Here is a 25,394-nt window from a genome sequence, read left to right as displayed (position 1 = left end):
TAACGCATCATAGGTAACTGTAAAACTGTGTTAAACGAAATAATATATAGATTACAACATAAATTATACTACTTGACGAAGACAGAAGGTTTAGGATGTATAACTAGTAATATAACTCACTTTGTTCATTTAATTTATTTTAACTTGACAAATAATTATTTTAACGTGATAAAAATGTCTCACTAAAATGCAAGCTGGAAAACGAATATACAAAACAACAATATTAAGTACATTATGTTCGGTTGGCATACTGTGGTGGTTGGTAAAGCGTGATTCTTTTGAACACTGGATGGCGCTATTTATACGTGTTTGATTCTTTACAGCATATGTGTACATATGGCTGCAATGCATTGGTTTTCCAAAACTAAGCATTTATTTGAATGTAGTGTGAATAAAAATAAATTTGGACTCTTTCTGACATTCATCTCAGGTAAAATGAGTCCCGATTAGCCTATTATCTCTATATAGTGAATTTGACATTGGACAATGGGAAAAAAGGAGGTTCTTTAAGCACAATTTATTGGCACACAAAATGGCAAAGCAAACATACAAGACTTTGGATATGGCACAAAAGAACACCTCTGCTAAATATATTACAAAATGCGCAGAGTTCCAATAATACAAGGTTCATACAGCGGGTGGCTGAGATTGTGTCTCTCTTCATTTAGCTCACATAGTCGATTTTGGAAATATCTCAAGACTCATATTTTGTTATGATGAAATACAGAAACATGAAGACATGGATCAATTAAAAAACATATTTGGCTGTTTGTCAAAAGCATCATCACAATCCTCCTCTCCATAAAGCACAATGAAACTTTTAAAGGGACTTAATGCCAGTCCAAAGCAGGTTCCTGATTTAAAAACAAGAGGGATTTTCGAAAAAATGGTAATGAAACTGGCTGACCACATAACATGAGCATTGTTTCACTTAATCATATTTAAAAAGACCATTTTCATGTATGTTAAATGCAGCATGAAGCTAGAAATAATGAATGTTATTTAAACTAAAACAAGTAAAAAAAAAGCAATATAAGTGGTTTGATTCTTCTGTTATCCATTATCTCATATGATGTTAATTCCTGAGTATGAAATCCATTATCTTGGGGGAAATAAAAACATGTCAAACCACAGGTCGATCAAAACATGTGCAGCTTAAATCGAATTCTAAAAATGTAAATAACATCAGATAGACTGCTTTTTTTCCCTTAAGTCATATAACCCTGATTAACATTTTAGCGATTTCAAAATGTCATGCAGAAACATTATATTCCAGTATGAAAATAAGTCATTAGAGAGAGAGGCAAAAAAAGATTTGGACAAATATTCTTGTCGTACAGTATGTGCCTTTCAACTACTAATCTCTGTGGTACAGTACAAGAACACAGACTAACCACAAATTAATAAAAAAACAGATTGTCTTGAAATAAAACATGAATACTTGGATAAAAGTACAATATGTAAATGGCAACGCTCAATGATTTTTCTTTTATGCAGATCCTTGATAATACAGTCTGTTGTGTTGAAGGAACTCATGGTGGGTCGCTTTTAATTGAAAGCAGAGGAAAAAAAGACAATAGCCAAACGAATTTCCAATAAAAATGCAAATGTTCAGAGATTGGTCTCAGTGGATGCCTTGTTCCGGTCTCCAGCGAGAAGACAATGAGCATGACCATCTCTTCAGCGATTGGCTGTGGTTACCAACGGGAGTCACTATGCAGATGTGTGCTGAGCTGCGAGACAGACGGTAGCTTTAACATCGATTACTGGGCTAAAGTTGTCCCAGATTCAGCTCTCAGTAAATTCAGCCTTACTAAAGTCAGGTTCATCCAAGAGTCACATTTCATCCTAACTAGATGATCAAAAGAATCCAGTGGGCAAATATTGCGGCCAAAAATTTGGTCAGTTCACCCAGAATATGAAGCAGAATCGTCAGTTTCTGACCATGAAATGGGTTTTAACATCATCGGGGGTAAAAAGTGAGGTCAGATAGAGAAAGCGCCGCCCTGGTGGAATAACGGAGCATCGCTTCTGTTGTCTCCTACTGAGATGGCTGAGAGGCCGTGCTCTCTGGCTTGCTGTCCTGCCCTGTGGGCGGCTTGCTGTTCCAGGGGCTGTTGTTTCCGAGCGCAGGCGAGCTCGTGAAGTCGTCGTCATCGTCGAGACCGTTGGTGGCGTCGTATTGTGTGTTTTCTAGCCGTGTGATAAGGCGCTCGTCCTCATCGCCGAACTCTCCGCCCATCAGAGTGGGCTCGCCTACTACCATCACATCCTGTTAATAAACAAATACAGTCACAAAGTTAAAATACAACAATATACAAATGTCACCCAAGTTTAATGCTTTTGAAGAAATGTTGGGTTTTTGATTGGTTACAAAACTAAAATTGGCAGTGTAAGAAAAACAACCTGTGAGAGAAACTAGATGAAGGAATTATTGCGGAGCAGCTAGACCCAGACAAATATCAGTCGATACTAATCATGTTGGACAGCATTAAAAGAAATGGGCTATCTGATATCAAATCAAAGCATGTGTGCTTCTGTGAAAGAGAGAGAGAGTCTAAAGCCATGGACATAATAAAATGGTTGGATTACATAATTTTGTTTAAAAACTAGATCTTTACATTTTCAAAAAGAATCACGTAGCTCCCAGCTCTATAGACCTTTTCATAGGATGCTAGCGTGCCTGAACCCCAGTTAATTACCGGTTTGTGTTTGGTTAGTGTCTCATAATGTTTTTAATTTAATTTGTGTTAATATACATTTTTATTATTATTTTATTTTATTTTATAATAATTCTATTAAATAAACCATTTGTTGAATTTTGTTGTATGTTCATTTTATTAAATACAAATTTTGTATTTGGTCCTGTAGTTTGGTCACATTTAAAGAAACCGTATGGAACATTGACATCTAGCGGTTGAGCTTGGTATCGCCGTCTAAATTCAAAATATTGAAGAGACAAGTTTAGCCAAGTAACTCTTCTTCTGGCTTTCTTTTGCTTGTTTTCAGAAATAATCTACAGGCACAAGGCACTTGTTTGTGAATGTGTACCAGAAGTTAACAGCAGCCCATGTGCAGTAACGTTTGTTTAAGTTGTCACCTTGAAACCGTCTATACATCACTTCCATTGAGATGAGTGGGAATGTTAATGATAAAAGTATATAACTATTTGTAAAAGTAAGAGTAATGTCTTAGCAAGCACCAGTAAGCTAAAAATATTTTAATCACAATGTAAAAGTTAAAGTTATAACAGCAGTCTAATCCTCAAAAAGCACAAGTCTGCTTTACTTTATTCTCTCTCTCTCTTGCTAGTTGCATTCTCAAGTTCAACAGATCCGTTAAATTGACCACACGCATCGGTGACCACGTGTTGTCAGGCTACAGCATGGGAACCATTTATCTGTCGCACTCTCTATCAACCATACTACAGGGAAGAGCTACCGTATGACATTTCAGATGTTGTGTTTCTCTCCTACATCCCTTAGAGATCTGCATGTCAGAGATCGTACCTTTTCACTTACTGTATACCACTGTTTATTGTAGAACAAATTTAAGATCAACCTTGGCATCATAGGTCACAGACTCACAGTCATATGCACTTCCAATGTATAATCCTAGCATTCACAAGGTGTGTCTGGTGAATTTACTTTCACCACGATCACTTAAGTGCTGACTGGTTTTAATACAGAAGTTTATCACCAGTTGATTTAAATGTCTTATATACATACAGTAGGAGGTGATGTGCAATTTTGGACTATTGTTGTCTTTGCTATTTGTTAAGATGCATTAAAACATTGTATGCAGGTTACATTGGAGTGTAAACTACAACAGCTGTGAGAATAATTTTAGAAAAAATGTATAGAGGACAAGGCTACAAAATACTACCACAAATGATCAACACATATTAAGAACATATAAAACTGCCTTTACAAAGAAAAAATATATAAGAATACACTAGAAAATATAATGCAATATGTATTTCCAAAAATTGCAGCCAAATCTTATATTTTTCAAAATATGAAAATCAGCAATTTTTATTTCTCATTCAATATACGTTTATATTATAAAAGGTATGCTTTGTTTCATTGACCTTTTTTTCTATCCACTTTTTGTAAATTAAAAATAAAACTCATATTCCCTGAAACGATGTTATTTGTCTTTTTTGCCAACTAATTCTGACCAATCAATACTTTTGTCCATTTTGTACCATACACCATTTCAATGGTTTAATCTGACCTGATGGGGAATTAAAAGCAAATACTGTACAAATACGCCCCTCTGTTCATCACTTGGTCACAACTGTATTAGGATAAACTATAGCATAAATGCTACCATGATATACTGTTATACATTCATTTTGATTTACAAACTAATTTAATGTAAAAAAAAATGTCAACTAGCAAATGCAAATGATCTAAAGTCCACTCTTCCCTTCTCATTATTTATTCATGCATTTGTCAGTACTTTAATCCAAAGCGACTAACATTGCATTGTATTATAAAAATAATTCTGACCATGTGCAATCCCTTGGGATCGGGCCCATGATCTTAGCATTGGCAGTGCCATCCTCGAACCACTAAGCTACAGGAAAGCATCATTACTACTCATGGTTTGAATATAGGGAATAAAACTGATCCTAGGCCAGCAGTTACAAGCAGTCTATTCCAGACGTGTGGCCACAGTGAAAGGCTAAACTATCTCTAGCTGGTCTGTGTGGATCTTCCTCCAGCAACCTGCTGTTAAAGTTCTCCAGCCTTACACTGTCGGACCTGCGCTTATTGATAAATCATCTATTTATTCATCTCTTTGCCCGTTCTGTTTATTTGAGCAGTAAACTCCTGTGTCATGTGTCTGGCTGAGACCCCAGAGTCACTGTTAGTCCCCCACCCCTCCGCTGCTTAATTACTCCCATTCATTAAGGTGGGCTTTTTGACTAAATAACAATATCCACACACTGATTTGTCAATTTGCATAGCTAATTAAGTCATTAGCTGAAACGTTAGCAAGTGAAAAAAAAGGTCAGGGCTTGCCAACGAGCCTTGAATTTGCCATCTGTTTATGAACGGCAACTGTCGCCCTGGAGAAACCAAAAAGAAACCAGGTTCCAGGATCACACACACATACGCATACACACACATACCGACACACTCACACATCCTACAGGTTTCCATCTGATGGAAAGCTCTAATTGCTTTCACATGGAAGGGCTGTCCAGTACTCTTGTCTAATTAGATGTAGCCTGTGGCAAAATCCACAACCAGCCGTCCAAAACAAAACAAACAGACTACCTTCCGTCCCCAAAGACTGAACCAAAATCAGCTTTTGATCCTCAGCTTTTATCTGAGTTCTAAGAGCAAAACACTTTAAGCTGACACGGTAAGTTAAGAAAGCGCTCACTTATTTAGTACCAGTGAAATACATCAAGACAATAAATAATAATGAAAGCATCTGCGATAAATGCATGTAAATATGCAGCGCTATACTAAGCAACAAATGTAAGCAACATATCATAAAAAACCACAGAATGAGACGACTCAAATCCTAATTACAACCCAAAAACATGACCACAAGGGGGCACTGTTGTAATATTGTTGAAAACTAGTCTCCCCGTCACCCCCCCAGTGGTCACATGACCGGCTCATTGTGATTGGGCTCACGTAGGCGGCCGATCAGGCAGCATGCGATGACTGCACAGACAAAGCCAAGTGGCAGCGCTACATATGTAACCAGCATGTTCCTCTCCACAACGCATGGCAACATTGCTTACAATAGGGAGTGAAATTAAAATAGTGACACACACACATACTTGTAAGACTACACACACGCGCAGACACACACTGGGTGTATATGATAATGAGCGCTGGCACAGAGCCAGTTGCTCACACCAACAATTTCTGCATGTGTGAATGTGTCGGGTGTCCTTCAAGTGATGGAGGCTGGTTAGATACGACCACAATAAAATATACGTAATTAAAGGTACATCTAGGGACACAAAACATATGTATAGTGGGTATAATAATGATATGGCTAAATACAACAGCAAAAACAAAACACATACTTTAAGAAAAGTATTTTTAGGAATTTCTGATAGATGTGCCTGTTAAGCCAATTAAAAGAAGTGTTAGCTATTACTTGTGTGAGATCCATAAATTAAATTTTTTATTTTGTAAATATTGTGAAAATTTTTGTCTCAATTGTGCACTATTTATTTGTTAAAATTAAATAGGATTATTACATACTGTATAAACATCCATTATATGCATGTATATTGGCTATGCATTGGCCATTCTTATCTCTAGATTGGTGAGGACCAATCAGTTGTCACTTAAGATTTAGATTAAAAAAACTGTGAAAATATAACTTTTTTTCTGCTATACATTTTTTGTACATATCTAGTTTGTAGATTATGTCACTATTCTTGTCTTTTTTTAGTTTCTTTTAAGCACATCAAGGAAAAATATTGGGCCCCATTTACAAGCAGAACATACTTCTTGAAAACGGTTTATACAATGTATACAAACATAAAATATAATACATAATACATATAAACTGTCAGTACATGTAGACAAACTGCTCTGAATTCAACTGCGGACTGCTTTGGAACACAACAGTGTCTCTCCTTTCTAATCTCCTCTATGGCATTCATGTATCTGATTGTCCCTGAACTCCAGGGGAAAAGCCAAGCACTACAAATCCCATCATCCATCTGCAAACAAATTTACCGCTTCACAATACCACTCCCCAAAAACAGCTTCAGCGCTCGTGAGCTGTGTGCTTGACCCCGTAGCGTGTGAGCTGGGGGCTGAATACATCCACAGTCAGAGAGATGCCTAGAGCGGAAGCCCGGGGGATAAAGAGGCACTCGGGGATAAATGCTTCTGAATTGGGGTTAAACACTGTAAGTGAGTAATATAGGCATCGAAAATGAGTGCTGAGGAGTCTGTCTTTGTGAAGGTGTTGAGGGTGTATGTATTTTTGCATTGAATTGAAATCGAATGTGATTTACAGGCATGGAAAAACTGACTTTAATATAACATGTCATAACAGCAACGGGTTTGGACTGCCATGATGTAAGGTTGAATAAATAATGTCAGAATTGTTTTATGGGGGTTAAACTACTTCTTTAGCATCTTCTAAAACAATCAGAAATAACAGAAGCATGTAAAATGTGACCCCAGTCATAAGGGTCTATTTAATTTTTTATACAATATGGCTGAGATACAACTGTTTGAAAATCTGTATTTTGATGCATCCACTCACAAAAATAAAGTTTTTATATCTTAATGATTTTTGCCGTAAAACAAAAATTAAACAATATTGTTGCAATTGCTGAACATATACCCATGTTACGTAAGGCTGGTTTTGTGGTCCAGGGTCACATATATGAGATAAAAGATTGTCTAAACGTTGTAGATTTAAAGTCCCAGTGAACTGGAAGTTGCAATCTGTTTTACTTTTTTACAAAAATAGTGGCCGTGGCTTTAGACATTCTCTGCGATTTGATTAGGTGTGTAAAAACCGCCGGTGCATTCTGAAATTCAGACTGACAGTTTAAGGGGAGGAGATAATGGATGCTCCGCCCAAGCCATCTAACATGCATCATTAAAGATGGACAGTCATTACAGGACCAAAGTGCATTTTCTGATTTTATCTTAACATGAATTTAGAGAATAACCCATATTGATAAAGTATTCACAATAAACGCTGCAATATTTTATGAAAAAAATAGGCATTGTAATTTGAAATTTCACTTGGACTTTATAGAATCTGGATGCATGTGTGTGTGTAAAGAAGAAGATTGGATGCTTACAGGTACCTGGCTGGTCAGACTGAAGTTGTTGGCAGGGCTGCGTTTCTTGCCGCCAGCACTGTTGCCTAGGCTACTGTTAGACGCACTGCTGGCCGAGTTCTTTCTTTTTCTTCTCTTGGTCGTGGTCTGTCGAGTGGGCTCTGTTCTCCAACAAACACACACAATGTAGGTATTAATAAAAGTCATAAACACACACATCCACGCTCACAAAAAAAGACACACATGCCACAATGTGAAACATCACATACAGACGATGCACGCAGAGGATGACAGGCAGAAAAAACCTCACCGACTTTTGATTTGAACACGCACACAAACATATTAGCAGCCAAACGGACAACACAAACAAATAAACCATGCTTTATTTTAAGAGGTTGAATAAAACAGCATTGGAACATCTCCCGGGACATTCAGTAGTAAGAAATAGCCCCTGCTTTCATTTGCATAAACGCTCAACGGTGCACACTGCGGTATCAGCAGTCAGCCATCCATACAGGCTAATATCAATAAATGCTGTTAATACTTCAAAGCTTGTTTTTTAATCATAAGTTTCATAAGTTAGAAATATTTATTCCTTTAGAAACACAAGATGGTTTCGTTATTAAGAAGGATTCAGAAGACGAGCACCTTTTTTGTGATTTGAGGGGAAGATTTCCGTTTTGAAGTTCTGTGGATGTCCAGCTGAAATCATATCCAAAGTTTTAGTTTTCAGAGAATTCAGTATTCATGATACAGAGATGTAGAATGTCTAAGACCAGAAGACTTGTGTAAAAAAGAAAGACAAATAAAATGGTGAAAAAGCAGTTTTTATATAAGCACATATTTTTATTTAGAATGAGATTTATAAATTGTATGCATGTGGACATGTTAAATATAAAAGAAGATCATCTGGCTGACTGTTCTGTACAGATATTAGATAGGGTATATATATATCATTGTATAAAACTACTTCATATCAGTGTAACCATCAAAATATTTCATACATTGTTACTAGCATTACTGTAAATTAAAAAACATAAAATACAATGTTTAAACCTGAAAAACATTTTCTGTTCTTACTAACAACATCCAGGGAGAGGTTTATTAATAGCTTCTATATGACACATTCCACTTAAAGTCATTTACTTTAAAAAATAAACTCTAGTGGGACGTGTGCAGTGTTTTGACCATCTGTAGAAAGTCTTTTTTTGTATGTTTATCAGAGCAAGTGTAACAATGACATACTAAGACGCCCGCATTTCCACACATACACATAAAGGGGAAAAAAGTTATCGGAGTTTAAAAGCAAAACCTTCTTTCCTTCCTGTTCTGAACACAAATGCTCTCCAGTTTTCAAAAGAATGGGAGGAAAAAGGGAAGAGAAGCTAATAAGGAAACGACAATTGCAAAAGATCCACTTCGATACGGATTGTAAAAAGGCCAGTGCTGACGACTAACAAGTGGACATGGGGTCGCACAGGGTTTCACGCACTGGGAGAGGATGGAGGATGTTTTCAGTATACTGTGTGTCATTGTTCCAATCATACCATATATGCGAAGACATTGTTATTGATTTGGAATTGACCTCCCATGAGACATACAAAGGTCTAACATGACATCAAACACTGAAGATATCCTTTGATATAACCTCAAAATTATGTCAACTGCACAGTAAATTCGGTGCAGTTAAGAGATTTTAGAGAATGTGTTAAAAATAGGATGTTGATATTCTTTAAAGTTTACAAAAAACATCAGGTTTCTTTTTTATATATAGTGACCTAAAAAAGGATTTTGACACTTAAGCCATTCCTTAAAATGTATGAATTGAATTACATAGAAAACAAAATAAAAATGCTAGACCTTTTCTGATATAACCAAATTTATTTTTGTTAAAACGACTGTTTTAGCTGTTGATTTAAACAGCATATCCATTGTTTTAACTGAGAACTATAAGAGCAACTCCCTTTGCTATCTAATTTTAATATATCATTTTTTATTTTATATTTATATTAGGTCTATCCATCCATCCATTTTCTACCGCTTATCCGAACTACCTCGGGTCACGGGGAGCCTGCGCCTATCTCAGGAGTCTTTGGGCATCAAGGCAGGATACACCCTGGATGGAGTGCCAACCCATCGCAGGGCACACACATTCACTCATTCACTCACGCACTCACACCCTACGGACAATTTTTCCAGAGATGCCAATCAACCTACCATGCATGTCTTTGGACCAGGGGAGGAAACCGGAGTACCCGGAGGAAACCCCTGAGGCACGGGGAGAACATGCAAACTCCACACACACATGTCGGAAGCGGGAATCGAACCTCCAACCCTGGAGGTGTGAGGCGAACGTGCTAACCACTAAGCCACCGTGCCCCCCATTAGGTCTATTATTTTTTTAATATTTTTTTATTATATCTTCATTATCATTATTAAGATTTACCTCAAGATTTTTCCTTTTACCTTAAGATTAATTTTGTATTTATAAACCCAATAAAATGCATGCAGAATTTTTTTAAAAATATAAAAATTAATAAACGTTTAATTATAATTTCAACTATTAATAAATATAAATAAACACATCTAGATATTTTTTAAGATTATATACAGTACATGTACATGTAGATGTATGTAATTGTGTTTATAAATACAAAATGAATATGCACAGTACACAGACATATGTAAACACAAACTTTTATCCTGGATGTGATTTAGCGGCATTAATCCTTTGACAGCCTTAATTAGAACAAGTTTCCTTCAGGACCATCAATCAGGTTTAATACACACATGCATAAATATCTGAACAAAACATCACAGTAAACATGAGGTTACCTGGAGGAGCCACCATTCTTTGCCACTTCTGGAACAAACATGTCTTCAAACAGTCTCTCGGGCTGAGGTTGTACGTCTTGTGTCGAGACATTAACTCTTGCATTGGTTCCAGGATGACACACAACTAAAAAAACACACACATGCATCTGAACAAGCAAGTTCAAGACTGAACGAAACAGAGCACTAGTTACTATTAAGCAGACAAATTAAAAACAATTTAGTCACTGTAAATATCTTTCTTTATCCCCCTTTATGTTTGTCTATAGGTTTTGCAAATGAGTGACAGTTCACCCAAAAATGAAAATTACTGACCCTATTGTCATTATAAACCTTTATGACTTTTCTTTCTACCGCAGAATACAGATGAAGAAATCTTGAAGAATGTTTGTAAACCAAACAGCATAGAACCTCATTCACTTCTATTGCGTGGGGGCCAGTTAACAACATTCTTCAAAATATCTTCTTTTGTGTTTTGTGTAAGAAAGAAAGTCGTACAGCTTTGAAATGACAAGAAGGTCAGTAAACACAATTTTCAGTTCTGGGTGAACTATCACTTTAACCAATGAAAAGTATTAAAACAAGCTTGGGATGTGTATATTTTATCTCTTCACACAGTAGGTGAATACTGATATTCGCACGGAAAAACAAGCACAGATCATTTCCCACTGACAGGATTGTCTCCAAACACTGTCATGTCCTCTCACTTCCATAGGTCCAGAGAAACAATCTCTGGATCACGGCCCACAAAGCAGCACTATTTCTAGCCTGAATGTTAGGAAACCTAAAGCTTCCTCACCCATCTCGTCAGAGAGCGGCCTTATTGCGTCCGAGCACAGGAAACATCGATGTGTGGATCTACAGATAAACCCGCTGAGACAAACGTTGGCTTTTCAGTCAACGCTAATGAGTCACTTTTTTTTTTTACAGCAGGCAAAAATGCGTATCATGAGAAATAACCCCAACGGGAGAAAAAATGACCTTGTTTACATGATTTACAGTCAGCAAACGTCGGTCAAAATATTATGAATTATTTCCTCAGAGACCAATGAGAAATTACATTTTTTAAACAAGGGAAATTGCCATGGGAATACATGACACAGGACATGAGTGCCATACAGTTCGAAAAGAAGCCGATATAACACCATGAATCTTTTTAAATTCCTTATCCAAAAGGTCTCTCTTTCTCAAGGAAGGCTGATCATGGGCAGTGAAGTATGCAGTGTACACTTCTCCTGTCCTGTCCAGTCCTGTCGAACAGTGTTAAAAATGCCTGCGGATTTGGCTGAGGGCACACAGACCGGCTGTAACAAGAGCTGCACCTAATCCAAATTTAATTCACAGCTCAGCTTAGACTGCGCAGCTGCGTTTTAACTGTGCGCTCATAAGCCAGGCAGTGCGTTTATTGTGTTGAATAGCAACGGAGTAAAACGCACACAGCGGAGGAAAACGTCTGTTTTGAAAAACTTGAAAGGGCCTTTTTTTCCCCGTTTCCCCCAACAGTTTTGGCTGAGCCCGGGCGTGATACGGAGACCCACAACGCTGCACCTCATTCGGGAACCCTCATCAATGTTATGCTAATTTTCTCCATCCAATTCATTTTCTTTTTCTCTCTTGTTCTCCCATTTGCAAAAACGGAGCTGTCACTCACGCTGAAACTATTAGAATAAACAAAGCCGGCTAATACTTCTCTGCAGCGGCGTTCAGTTAAGGATACACAATAATACACACACATTTGTTTTCATGGCGGGGACTTTCCATTGACTCTAATTGTTTTTTATGTGGAGCTAATGATATTTTCTAATCCCACCCCTGATTTTAAGGCTCACAGAAACCAGCGTTTTCATTCAGACATTATTAAACGATTTTCCTCATGGGGATTGTAGGCTGTTGAATCCAGAAAGCATGTGGTTTTAGATTTTCCATTATGCCAAACCTTACACCCGTAACAGATAATTAGTCAAAATAAAACGTGGTATATATGTTATATAGAGTAACCATTCAGGACAATACATTGTATACATGATATCCAAAAGAACCATTGTTTTACACTCTTTACACTTTACCATACATAATATTACAATAGTGCTTTTTCTAAGGAGAACTGTGGACACAATATATTTCAACGTTCGACACACAGTTTCTATTTACGTCCTACTTACCCTGAGGTAGTTAAGAGTGAAGTTGGTCAATCCCATACGGGTGATGTTCTTTGAAAGCTGTTCCAGGACTTGAGGGTCTTGTGCCTGCAAATGGACAAAAAAGAGACCCCCCATAAACGCACAGCAATAACTAAACAATCATGTCTGTTAACTGCTAACATTGAGGATGGGTTGGGGGGCTATGGTTTCCCCTTTTGTATACTTGGCAGATTCCAGAAGCGATTACTCTGAATGACAGTGATTACTTTCGAATACATTTCTGATTTAAATTTTATGCAGTAAATCTGGAGTGTGTACCAACTGTTGATAATATTGATTGACTAAATTTTGTGGTGAGCCTCTCCACGGCTGACAAATGCCTAAAACCACTCTAAAACCAGCTTGGCCAAGCTAAAAGACAAACTGACCACATTTGGTTAGGTTTGGCTATTTTGGTAAAACCATCAACTAGATTCATCAAACTAAACGGCATCAAATGTCACGAGCACTAAGCAAAATACTGTACGATCATGAAGCGTCTGTCTTTTGACTGAATAGGAAATTCAAAATATTCAAGTACAGCGTAGCTTAAATGTGGTTTCTCCGGTAACCTCAAATTCTCATTAATCCTGATCAGATGAGTTTGACTTGAATTCTGAGCAGCTTTGTGGACGAGAACGAGGCGATCAAACCCACAGCTGAAACTTTTCTACATGCCTGTTTGCCCTGTCAAAAATCTTTCAAAGCTCCCTTGTTCCACCCCCCAACCCTTCTCTCTCTCCATCTTCTGCAGAATAAGGTCTTTACCCAAAGGGCCCAATTTAAGAGCATGTGAATTTCACATGAACACAGAGTTGCTGTGAACAAACTTTAAAAAAACTACCCTGAAGTCTACTGGGCTGTCTTAAAAATGTGATTTTAAGCTCTACACATTGGGCTCAAAAGTCCTTCAGTTATAAAATGCCAGGTTGCTGTCTTCATTTCATTATTGCAGCATATTGTCATATTGTGTTAAACCCTGTAGATATACACTCATTTGATCTCATAATTGTCTCGATTTTATTCAAAGGAGTTTTTCTTTGATGTCCCCAAATAATTTTGTTTGTAAAAAATGCTCTGAATTTCTTTATGTTAAAAGAAAATACATATAAAAGGCTGAGGGCACAGACTGCATCAGTGCAACCTGAAATACCGTACATGAGCATGACACATTCTGCAAGTGAGGTGTAACGGCAGCAATGCCTTGTGGGAAATTATTCGGTTGTCAATTCAGGTTTAGACTGTGATCATGAACATCCAACCTGGTTTCAATTCATCTCTTTTATGAGGTGGCTAATTCGTATGAATTCATACACTGTAATTCATCCGAAAACATATGATGATTTGAAATAAACATTACAGAAGCCCCTCCCATAATCCCACCCCTTAACCAAACCATCACTGATGTGAAAGCAAATCGTGCTAAATAAGATTGTACGAATTCATACAAATGTGCCACTTCCTAAACTAGTTACGAATCCCATCAGATTGTGTTGGAACATCCTATAAACTCATCTGACCTCAAACAAGTGATGGACGGTTTAACTAATAGCAGCACAAAAGTTATTGGTTCGATTCCCAGGGAACACACATATTGATCAAATCTATACATTAAATGCACTTTAAGTTGCATTATATAAAAGCATCTGACAAATGCATAAATGTGAGTGTAGCATCATACTGTACCACCCATCCTTGTCTCCAGTATTGTTATAGAAGAGCTTTAGGACAGAGTATTGATATCAAACTCACGTGCATGGCGAGAATGCTTCGTGGGATAAGTTCTCGATACTGTCTGATGTTGAAGTGCCACGTCTTAATCCTCATCAGATCGTCAAAGGCGAACTCCACAATCAATCGCCCCTCTGTACACACCTGAGAATGCACAGATATCAAAATCAATCTTCTCAAACACGTTCAAAGACCCTGATCTCACTCTACACAGCATTCTGTTTTTTGCGATTTAGGTTTAGTGGTCACAGAATCCATCATCCCAATATAGCAGGGGATTTATATACAGTATGTACATTAAAATCACATATCATGTCCAAGTTAGCTTGTATTAATGAAAGGTGATGATGCTGTTTTCCCGAACCAAAGAGCAGCCAAATGGAAATTCTTGAGATGAGCTTACAAACACAAAACAATGAAATGCTGAATAACCCAGAGGTCATAAACCGTAACCAATTATCCAAAAAAAAAGACAGGATGAGAAAAACATTTTTCCATTTTGCTGAATTTAAAGCTGCGCTACTCGTAGCCCCCATGTTCTGTTGCTGGGGCAACCGGAGGATGAGGAGGAGGAAGGGGGACTGGAGAGGGGGGAGCGTCAGCTGATTAGTTGGCATGGCAACGGTGAAGATGTAATCCGCCAGAGCCACTCTAATCAATGCCCTCAGCACAGATGGTCTCTGGAGGATCAACAAGAAAAGAGGCTGGCGGGAAAGCGCAACGTGGTCACATGACCACCCCCACTTCACGTTCTCACACCGTCTCTCCACTACTTCGCCTTCTGTAGGTTTCTGCTCTCTGAATTTCTGTTTTTGTTTGTCTCTTGCTCTCTTCATCTCTTTCTCATTGTGTCTTTGTCTTATTCCCCCTCGCCTGGGTGTATCTCTCATTACCGTAACATTCTGAGGACACAGCAAAGTGAAAATGAAAGCATCGCTCTCGTTCTTCTGGTGCTGCAGCGCTTCACATCTCTGCCTCTGTGTCTTTTAAAATGACAGTTTCTCCAACTATTGGCACTTTGGGTCCTGTGAACTTTTACACCCTAAACTTTTTTAAATCCTCTTCACATCACACTATATTTATTACATTTATTCCAACAGTGGATACACATGCAAGATACAGTAGGTTAAAATGTGAACTGACTATGGCTTTGAATACATAAAGCAGTTAGGATAAGTATAAGGAACATATGGAAAGATCTGAGATTTGTTGCTAAAAGAGTAATAGGTCCATTTCTCTCTAATGATAAGTACACAGGCTTTTATGGATTAGAGTGGATTAGTCTATATCAGTGTGCGATCAAGTGTTTGATGGACAAGGTGGAAACATAAAATCTGTTCATAATGAGACATGGTTACTGGTTTAAGTGGTTAAAATGGAATAAAGAAGAATAAAGCACTATACTAACTTAAATAATGGGTTAAATTAAAGGGTAAAGACCCTCTTAATATAAGTTATTCTTTAAACTCTGTTAATGTGATTTACATCAAATTGTTCAGTAATGCTTAAAACCCCAGTGAAATCAATATGAACGTATTTTCCTTTTATTAAAAATGAGTTAGCCTTAAGGATGTCAATAGACTTATAAGCTCCTAAGCGCTGACAAAACAAAACATATCTGACTCGCTTCAAGTCTACACAGAATATTGAATGCTAAACTCTATGGAAGAGATCGGACATTGCAGCCTTGATGAGTGAAAGAGAAGACAAACACCAGTGTCACTCACCAACGTATATAACAAGCTTCAAATGACACATCACTGGTAACATTGATCTTCCTATTCTTTTCAATAGACTTTAACACCTCTGTGGATATCACACTGTTTTGCCGTAACCGAAATGCTATTGAATAACACTCGGTATATCTCGCGCTCTCTACATTTTTCAGTTGAGATTAACCTCCACACATCAAATAATACTGCGCCTTCCTAGGCGTTTCCCGGGGACTTTAACATAACGTATGAAACGCTACTTATGAAATCCGTTGTGCTTTAATCATCCTCATTTCATTCCCAACCTGTATGACTTTATTTTCTTCAACAGAACACAACATACTTTTTTTGAAGAAAGTTGATAACAAAAAACACTTGACCTCATTGACATTTGTCAAAATATCTTTTTGTGTGTTTCACTGAAGAAAGTCATGATGTTGGCTGTTGAGTACGTGATGTAACTACAACTTTGATATTTACAATTATTTATCATTAAACGCTTTTGTATCCCATTAGTACGTTTCTACACATTTTAAAACTTGAATTAACAAAACGTACAGTATTGTTATGAAACACACCTCACAAAGTCAAAGAGCAAGACGTTGCACAGCATTGTGACAATAAAACGAATGAAAAACAAAAGTACAAGATAATGCAGATTGAGCACTGCATAGCAGATTCATAAAAAGCTTTCACAGCAGAGTCCATTGTGGCCTGAAATATTTCGCGAGGACTTCTAATGACCTCTCTCAGTAAACACACATTGAACAATGACTGCGATTAAGTAGTAAATTATTGCACCTGTCATGTTTGTTTGTTCTATTAGGCAGTTAACAGGCTTTATCACACTGAATGTAACAACTGAAGGAAACAGATAAAGCGTTTCATTCCACTCTTAAATTACGAAAATATAATGAGGGAAAAGTGCAAGGAGGAGATGTCTAATGTTTTGTTAGCAAACAGAGAATCTGATTTCTTCATGTCTGAACTTGCACCTCATTCATTTGTTAGTATATATGTTCTCAATCTTTCAATCTCTCTCTCTCACTATCCCCAAGGTTTCAAGGTCAGTTTTGATAGTGTGGAAATTTGACCCTAAAATCTCAATGATTCGTAATGTATGTTCTGATTAGCCATAATTGTTACACACCATTTACACAGCATTGTAACACACAAACACACACTTCATCTGTCTCTATCTGTCCATCCCATTACCTTGGTGAACATGGGCTTGCCGTGCTGCGTGACCATGGTGCATTGGTCGCAGTCCACGGTGATGCAGGAGTTGTGAAAAGACTCTTTGGAATGTTTCAGGATATAGTAGAGGTCCGACACGCCTCCCTCGAACACCGTGCTGAAGTAACGGGGGATGAGGGTCCGTCCGATCGCTGCGGAGAGAAAGACAGTTTTCATTTACATTCATTGCTTAATGATTTTCTTTAATGCATTCCTTAATGACACCAAATTTCACAACACCTCTTAATTTCTCTCTGTTCGTCACACTACATTAGCGAGTGTGGCATTAATAAGATGTCGGCTCCCACACTTACTGAAATTTGCAACTCTCAGTGGTTGCTGTATAATTCGCACTGAAAGTCTCTACAAAGTCCAGTGTTTAAAACCCCTTATGTGACCTCGCGGGAGTCATAATGTTTGGGCAGTTACAAGGCTACACTTTAAATTCTATGCAGTATGGGAGTCAAAAACTGTTTTGGACAATGCAGATGTTTTATCAGATGCATTGTTATAATGCAGCACCGTTTCCTATTGTAACGAAAAACATCAAATCTAAATGAATGTGCTAGTGTAAACCGGATCTAAAGGTTTGGCATGAACCTAAACTACGTTCTATCTAAATATGGCATTTGTTTAAACTCACACGTTACACTCTGACAGCACAAATACATCTCGAAGACGTCTATTTGATGACTGCATTAATGAGTTTTTTGCTCATCTGCAAGATGTTTCTTGACAAATGTAATACAGACATTTGGAAGATGTTCATAAGATGAAACGAGTGTGTAAAACTGCCTTTTCTAAGACATTTATCAAATGTTTTAAGACGTTTTCCAGATCTTCAGATCTATAGCAGACATCTTAAAAATGTACCTATGCTATCTGATAAACCCTGATGGCAGACATACATCTTAAAGACGTCTATTTGATATCTGCATTTACACATGCAAGATGTATTTTTGAGTATTTGCTCTTCTACAGTACGTCTATGGGACGCTTCCTGTCAGACGTCATATAGACATTCAGAAGATAACTGTAAGATGATTATGATTTATAATGTAAAAAATGTAAAAAAAAAAATGTAAAACTACTATTTCTTAGACGTTTATCAGATCTCTAGATCTTTAGCTGAAATCTTACACACATACCTGTGCTATCTGGAAAGGTACAGCAGAAATTGCCCATCTAAAATACACAAGTGACCCCTGATGTCTACCAGTCAGTCACAAGTTCTGTGATGATGTCATGAAGCAGTCAAAGATTCTTACTTTACTATTGCAGAAAACTACAACTCAAAATATATATTTAGTAACAAGTTAAACAAAAAAGTGGTTTGTCACTGTGAGACTGTGCCAATTGTTTGACAACAAAAATAAAGCTTAGCCTAACTGATACAAGGTATGCTAATGTGTTTACAGCGTTAACAGTAACCTGCAGAGGTCTTGTGAAAAGTCTGAGATATTTTTTCCCTGCAGCTGGAGATAATTATGCAACGTTTTTTTTTTGTTTAACAATATAAAACAGCCCTCTCTAGGTATGTGGTCTGAGGTAGACATGCATTTTTTCTCAGATTATATTATGCAATGACCTTGATGAACATCTTGATGCAGTACAACCAACTTTCATTATTTGGGAAACATCACAGAAATGTTAAAATACCCAATAAACACCATAGAGTATAAAACATCACAACGTTCCTTCAGTTGGACATCTTTGCCCAGAAAAGTACGTCAGACACACCCGCAGAGACATCTTGTGCTTTCCCGAGTGGCTTTGGAGCGTTAACTTATCATTTTAATATTGAAACTGAACGAACGAACGGCCTTATCCAGCTTAGCGTCTGATTTCAGGCAGAAATAATCCATTTTACAGTCAAACTCTCCTTTGAGAGAAATTATGTTGTGCCAGTGGCCCTGAGGGAGCGGAACGGGGGTGCCGGACGGGGGTGAGGTGAAGAAAGACTGAGAGAGAGAGCGAGAACTTCATTACCAAGCTTCCCTTAAGACAAACGCCACTGGTTTAAAACTGCACGTGGAGAAGGAGAAAATGAAATGTTGCGAATGCGGCCCGTATCTTAAATTGGCAAAAAAGTCTGGCATGACTAAATCAACACGTAAATACTTGGCAGGGACAGGGAGTGAGATAAATGGGGAGGGGGGCTAGCTTGAGCGTATAAATGAAGGTCTCCCTAGTGGTTAAGACACAGAGTGAGCCTACGAGAGCTGACTGTTAATGAGAGAGCAGTGGGGTACAGAGGGACGGCGAAAATAAATATGAAATGTCCGTGACTGAAAGAACGGCGCAGACGTGCGGGCGATAAAATGCTATGGGGAGGTACATGAGAAAGAAAAAGATACAAAATGAAATGCTGACAGGCAGGGTGACAGTGAGAGGTGTCTCGTTGAAGGGAGATGTTGTTACTTAGGCCACACCTGACTGCTCACTAAAGTCCTGAGCACTGTGGCATATCGGCTCCTGTGCCTAACCACAAAGCATAAAATCACAGACACACACAAATACACACATGAGATGACTGCATACATGTAGATGTAATTGGGTAGAAGTAACACAATATGGTGATCATTATGTCCATATCAAGGAGGTCTAAAATATCTGGAGAAATCTGTCCATTAGCTTTTCCATTCATCTCAAGGGCAGTTGCTTGGTTGGCACAAGCCTGAACCATTTTAACATTCTATGGTGAAACTACAGATCTGCCTCATGAAGTCATGCTGTACTTTTTTATTCAATCGTTTTCTTAATGCTGAGAAATTATAACACACCATGATTCCAGGACTGATCTCAACTCCAAGAATATGGGAAAATAGTTCCGCAAGTACATTTACATTTATGCATTTGGCAGACACTTCTATGCAAAGTGACCTACATTGCATTTTCCTATACATTTTTTTCCTAAGTATGTGCAATTCCCTGGGATCGAACCCACAACCTTGCATTGTTAATGCAATGCTCTTACCAATGAGCTACAGGAAAGTAGGATTAAACTTCAGCACCCACGGATGAATCTCCAGATAAATGTTGCACATTTATTTCTGGCATTGAGGGACATTTTATCTGAAACTTTTGTTGCCTTGTGCAAGTAATGGCCAGTAATAAAAAATATAAAAACTTCCCTCAGGCCCCTTTTCATGGTCTGTTTAATCTCTATATAGTTGTATGGGCACTATTGTGTATTATACTTAAACTCAAGACATAATGTGTTCTACTTTAACAACTTCTTTTTAAAAGAGCAAGTTCTACTTTGAAAATAAATTGCTTTATACTTAATTGCTAAAATATTCTCAACCAAACAAATGTATCATTTTCTTTTCTCTTAATGTTAATCCAAATTATAACATTCATTGACATGTATTCTTAAAACGTAATGTAAAGCTTTATATATATATGCAATACTACAATTCAATTACATTTTATTTATATAGCGCTTTTCACAATGTGCATTGTTCCAAAGATGCTTTACAGGAAAAAATAAGAAAAACACAAAAAAGCTAAAACACAGTACGCTGCATGGTGTTTACAGAACAAGCAAGATCATTCTGGTAAATAATATCTAGTAAATGCAGTCTCCCGGTGTATTATTTAGTATATTATGCATTAATGGAAAGCTTAGCTGTAAAGATGTGTCTTTAATCTAGAATTAAATATGGAGATTGTGTCTGATCATCGAAAAGTGTACTACTCTATAGGTTCTCAAGATTAATATGAGATTGGCAGAAAATGCATGTATTATGGCAGCTTTAACTTCCAGTAGACCTCCACAATTAATCAATAACTGTAAAGTAGTTTTAATGTAATATAATACAATTAATAAAAAAAATACTAAAAACTTGTAAACTTTTCTATTTGCGTCGAACAAAAAATGCAAATAAATTTCAAAAACATTTGCAATTTTTATTTAAACCTGTAGAAGAAGCTTTTCAAATACAACTCTTTTTAAATTTCTCTCGAAAATACAATTTGTGACAATACGCCAAATGCTTTCATTTGTCTTTTTGTTTTAGCATGTGCACCTCTTTTGCGCCTTCTGATGGGACTACAGACTGATTGGCCCATCTACAGAAGCAAGTACTCCAGAGATTGGATTAAGCAGTCACTTGTTTCGGCTAACACGCCGCACAACATATGCCTCTCAAGTAATGTGTACCCAAACACGCAATTTACAAATAATTAACGTCGTGTTAATTAGGCACATTAATTCATGCTGCGCGTAGGCTCCAGGATGGATGCCAACACTCGCAGCCAAAAAGACAAGAGAGGAGTTTAGTTTCAAGTGGTGCAGCAGACGGCAGGAAGCGAGGTGACTCGGAGCTAGTGGACAGGGGGGTTATGCAGAGCGACAAGCATAAGTAGGTAAATGAAAGACAGAAAGAATAAGTAATCATTTGGCATGCCAAACACGACAGAGAGGTCAGACTCACGAAGGGCACAGACAAGTTATTTGAGGATTTTTCAGAAACAGCATTAAAAAAGAAAAAAGAACAAAAATTGAAGAAAAACGACAGGACAAACTATGCACCCATCTGAACTGTAGATGCGTTTAAGAATTTGCTCGCATTAATATGAGAGGTGGAATCAGAATTAAACTGGCCACGCCCCACATGGTGTTCAATTGGAATTAGAATTGAAACGATGGAAAGAAAAATGTGTTGAATTTTATTTAAGTAATTAAAAGCAGTCACACACACTTAAAGAAAGAAAAGGGGATACAAGAAAGAAGCAAAGAAAAAGAAAGAAACAAAGAAAGAAAGAGAAAAAAGAAAGCTTCCCCACTTTTACTTTTATAAATCATGAAACACAGATTCTGTGCTAAAAAACTCAAGAGAAGAAATATTAGGTACAGAGGCGCTCACAGTGGGTGGCTGTGTTTCCCCAGGTGAGGTCCCATTAAAAACAGGTGAGTATTTTTAGACGCAGAAACAGCAGCATTATTAGTGGTTCGGAATTACAGAAAGAAAAAAATCACACCTACTTATTCAGGTCACACTATGACTTTCCAAAACTGAATGATCCCGCCTCTCATAAACTCTTTTTTCACCAATGCAAATACATTTTTATTTATAAAACATGCTGTGAGGACTTGTAAAGTCGCAGCAACAAATACGTAAGTGTGCAAAAATGACAAAGGGTGTCAAATCTCTGCGCTACAGTGAACTTATCAAACACCACAAATGCGGTTTTACTTACTTGACTTCAATATTGACTGACTGCGTGAGGCATGCGAGATTTTCATTTTGCGCGAGACACTCAGTCAGGTTTCCAAAATGAATGTGGTTAAAAAAGAGAAAAGAACATCTCTCGCCCTGCCCTTCTTTGTCAGTAATTATCTCTCTGGGGACAATTCCTCCATTCCAAAACACAACCCGCTCTCTCTCTTTCTTTCACACACAGATTCCCAGTCCAAAATGCAAAAGCAGCGGAAATATTCTCCCATGACTCCATGTCTTAACCTCTTTGGAACAACACTGATATTTAAAGTAAGAATTATTTATAAATAATAACTAGGTATCAGTTCAAATAGCGATGTGAGAGTAAAGATTGTGGACAAGCAAAGAGAATGATTTGTTAAAGAAATGTGAAGTGTTTAGTTTCGCTTTCTACCTGATAGTTTAATGTTGGCAAATTCAAGTGACTGCATTTTTTACCAAAATTAAAAATAGTGAATAGCAATTCTTGTAACCAGAATGCGACTTTTCATTCTGAAAATATTCTTATTTGTACTGTTGGCTAAAATCATCAACTAAATGAAAGCAAAATGAAAGTAGATAAATACAATAAAGTATTTAGACAACTGCAGTAAGCAATCCTTAAAAATGTATTAATGCTATACTGTAACAAGCGACAACAAGATATCAAGTGGCTTTTAAGAAATACAGCTCAAGCATGTAGATGTTACTTGGTGTGATGTTGTGTGCAATGCAACTCATACCCGAATGTCCAAATACTTTATCAAATTATTATGGACACCAAAAATGTATACTTTAAGTCGTAAGTTCCTTAGGTGCCAATACAATTCTAGTCCCAACCAATAAGTGAATAAAATATGTGAGGAAAGTGTTGAAGATGCACCGACAAGAGACACACACACACACAGCACAGTGCCCAGAATATTAAATATTCATCTTTCATAAAACTTTAATTCGATCTCTTTCCTCCCTTTCTTCTTCCTTTATCCCAAACTCTCAAACTTTCGTCAGAGTGCATTGATCTCAGAGAATCAAATATTTTATGTGCAAAGAAAAAGATAACATGAACAACATCTACATACTGTATGTTTTTTATGGATTTTTTATGGGGTACTTGGAGACCCAAACCCTTGGGTTGGCCTTTCTTCTGGTGGTTGCTTGCAGGCGCAGCCAGCTAATTCAATGTCTTTTGAAACACTATTGAGCTTAAGTATAAGTGTGCCTGTGCTTTTTAATAAATATATTATTGTATAAATACATAAAAAAGGTGGACAGAAAAGCAACAGAAATCAAACAACAAATCCAAGATCCTCGGGCCAGTTGAGAGAACTGTCACTTGCAAGATTGGTCCAGTGCTGTATCGTCATGGAAATTTATAATTTGTACGTTTTTAAGACTTGCCTATTTAAATATTCCCAAGAAGATGCAAAAGAGTACTGGATTCGTTTCTCACTTGCTGTTTGAGATACGCGTGCAGCCGGAATGCCGCATCAGACAACACGCAAAATACTGAATTGAGATGTCTTTCACATCTTCTCACTCATAATCGGACAAATCGTATGGCAAAATGGCAATATTAGCAAGTATACTTGTAAAAAGTAATCAATTATGTGTAACGGAAAAAAAAATGCATGTGAAAACAAAACGCGCATGTTACATTATATTAGATCCGTGCTTCTCTTAAAGGGGCCGCAGCATTATAAACGTCTCAGTTTTGTTCATCATACAACAAAGAACGAAGACAAAAAACACTCACTGCTCTTCACTGATTAAATTTTTACTTTTGTAAGGTTAAATCAATATTATATTTATTTTAATTATTTACATTATTTAATTTCTGTACCTGATAAATACTATTATTAAACCAATCTTAAACACCTGAAAATTACTGATTATTTGTAAGTTTGTTTAATTACATTTATCTGTGCTGTTGCACACTTTAATTATTTGATCTTATTTGATTACTTACTGATTAGTTGTTTTTAACAATAATTGAAATTTTTGAGTTATAGGCTTATAGTGTTTATGGTATCAAACGCTTACTTATTAAGATAACATAGGTAACAAAAAAAACAAATAAATAACTAGATGTTATTTCATACTTTCTTTAAGTTGGGGCTCTACTTGCCCGACTGGGCCAGTAGAAAAAATCCTGAGCCTTGAGCCCTGTAAAAGTATAGTTCAAAGATTTTTTCATTGTTGAACATTTTTTAAACTATTCTTTTAAACGTAATGAAAAATTCCGTCAATCTAAATGTGGGTTTTGTGAGGCCGCGGTGTCTTGTATCATCTGTGCTTTGGTGACTGATTAAAAAACAGATTCAGCAGATATGAAAGACATGTGATTATGATACACCACCGGAGAATATTCCGACTCATCACATCTCATTGATGTGAAGAAAGGGAGAGAGAGAGAGAGAGAGGTTGTGTGATAGATTCCAACTTCTTCCCTCTCCAGCAGTAATCCCTGAAGACATCTGCGCCAAAACGAAACACAGGCGAACAGCTCCACTCACCCAAAACCGCCCTCACAACACGCTTGGCCCCACACCACTGCGTCTGTGTGTGTGTGCTGTGCTTTTCCCATGAGTCCTGATCCACCCCCCTCCCTTCCCCTCCATCCATAATTCAAGAGAAGCTGGCTTGGCCCACTCTCCCTTCAAGCTATACCACATACCCATGGGGGACATTCTTCCTCAAGGGCTTCCGG

At 37.3% G+C, this 25,394-nt stretch overlaps 1 protein-coding gene across 2 annotated transcripts in view; it reads right to left on the bottom strand.

Annotated features, from left to right (window-relative positions):
• Window positions 1-507: 507 nt before the first annotated feature.
• The window catches only part of ldb2a (LIM domain binding 2a), a 49,808-nt gene continuing 24,921 nt past the window's right edge, over window positions 508-25,394 (bottom strand). Inside the window, exons 3-9 of one of the 2 annotated variants that reach the window (XM_056770249.1) lie at window positions 17,460-17,632; window positions 14,554-14,676; window positions 12,784-12,867; window positions 10,625-10,748; window positions 8,438-8,491; window positions 7,811-7,950; window positions 508-2,272 (exon numbers count right to left, since the gene is read on the bottom strand). In XM_056770249.1, coding sequence (XP_056626227.1) covers window positions 2,042-2,272; window positions 7,811-7,950; window positions 8,438-8,491; window positions 10,625-10,748; window positions 12,784-12,867; window positions 14,554-14,676; window positions 17,460-17,632 — 929 coding nt within the window. In that variant the 3' untranslated portion in view covers window positions 508-2,041. The remainder of the gene's footprint in view (window positions 2,273-7,810; window positions 7,951-8,437; window positions 8,492-10,624; window positions 10,749-12,783; window positions 12,868-14,553; window positions 14,677-17,459; window positions 17,633-25,394) is intronic. The other variant, XM_056770251.1, reaches the window with a different exon arrangement.

This window comes from Triplophysa dalaica, chromosome 16 (assembly GCF_015846415.1).
Source record: "Triplophysa dalaica isolate WHDGS20190420 chromosome 16, ASM1584641v1, whole genome shotgun sequence".
Lineage (NCBI taxonomy): Eukaryota > Metazoa > Chordata > Actinopteri > Cypriniformes > Nemacheilidae > Triplophysa > Triplophysa dalaica.
This window is presented reverse-complemented; position numbering and strand designations above follow the sequence as displayed.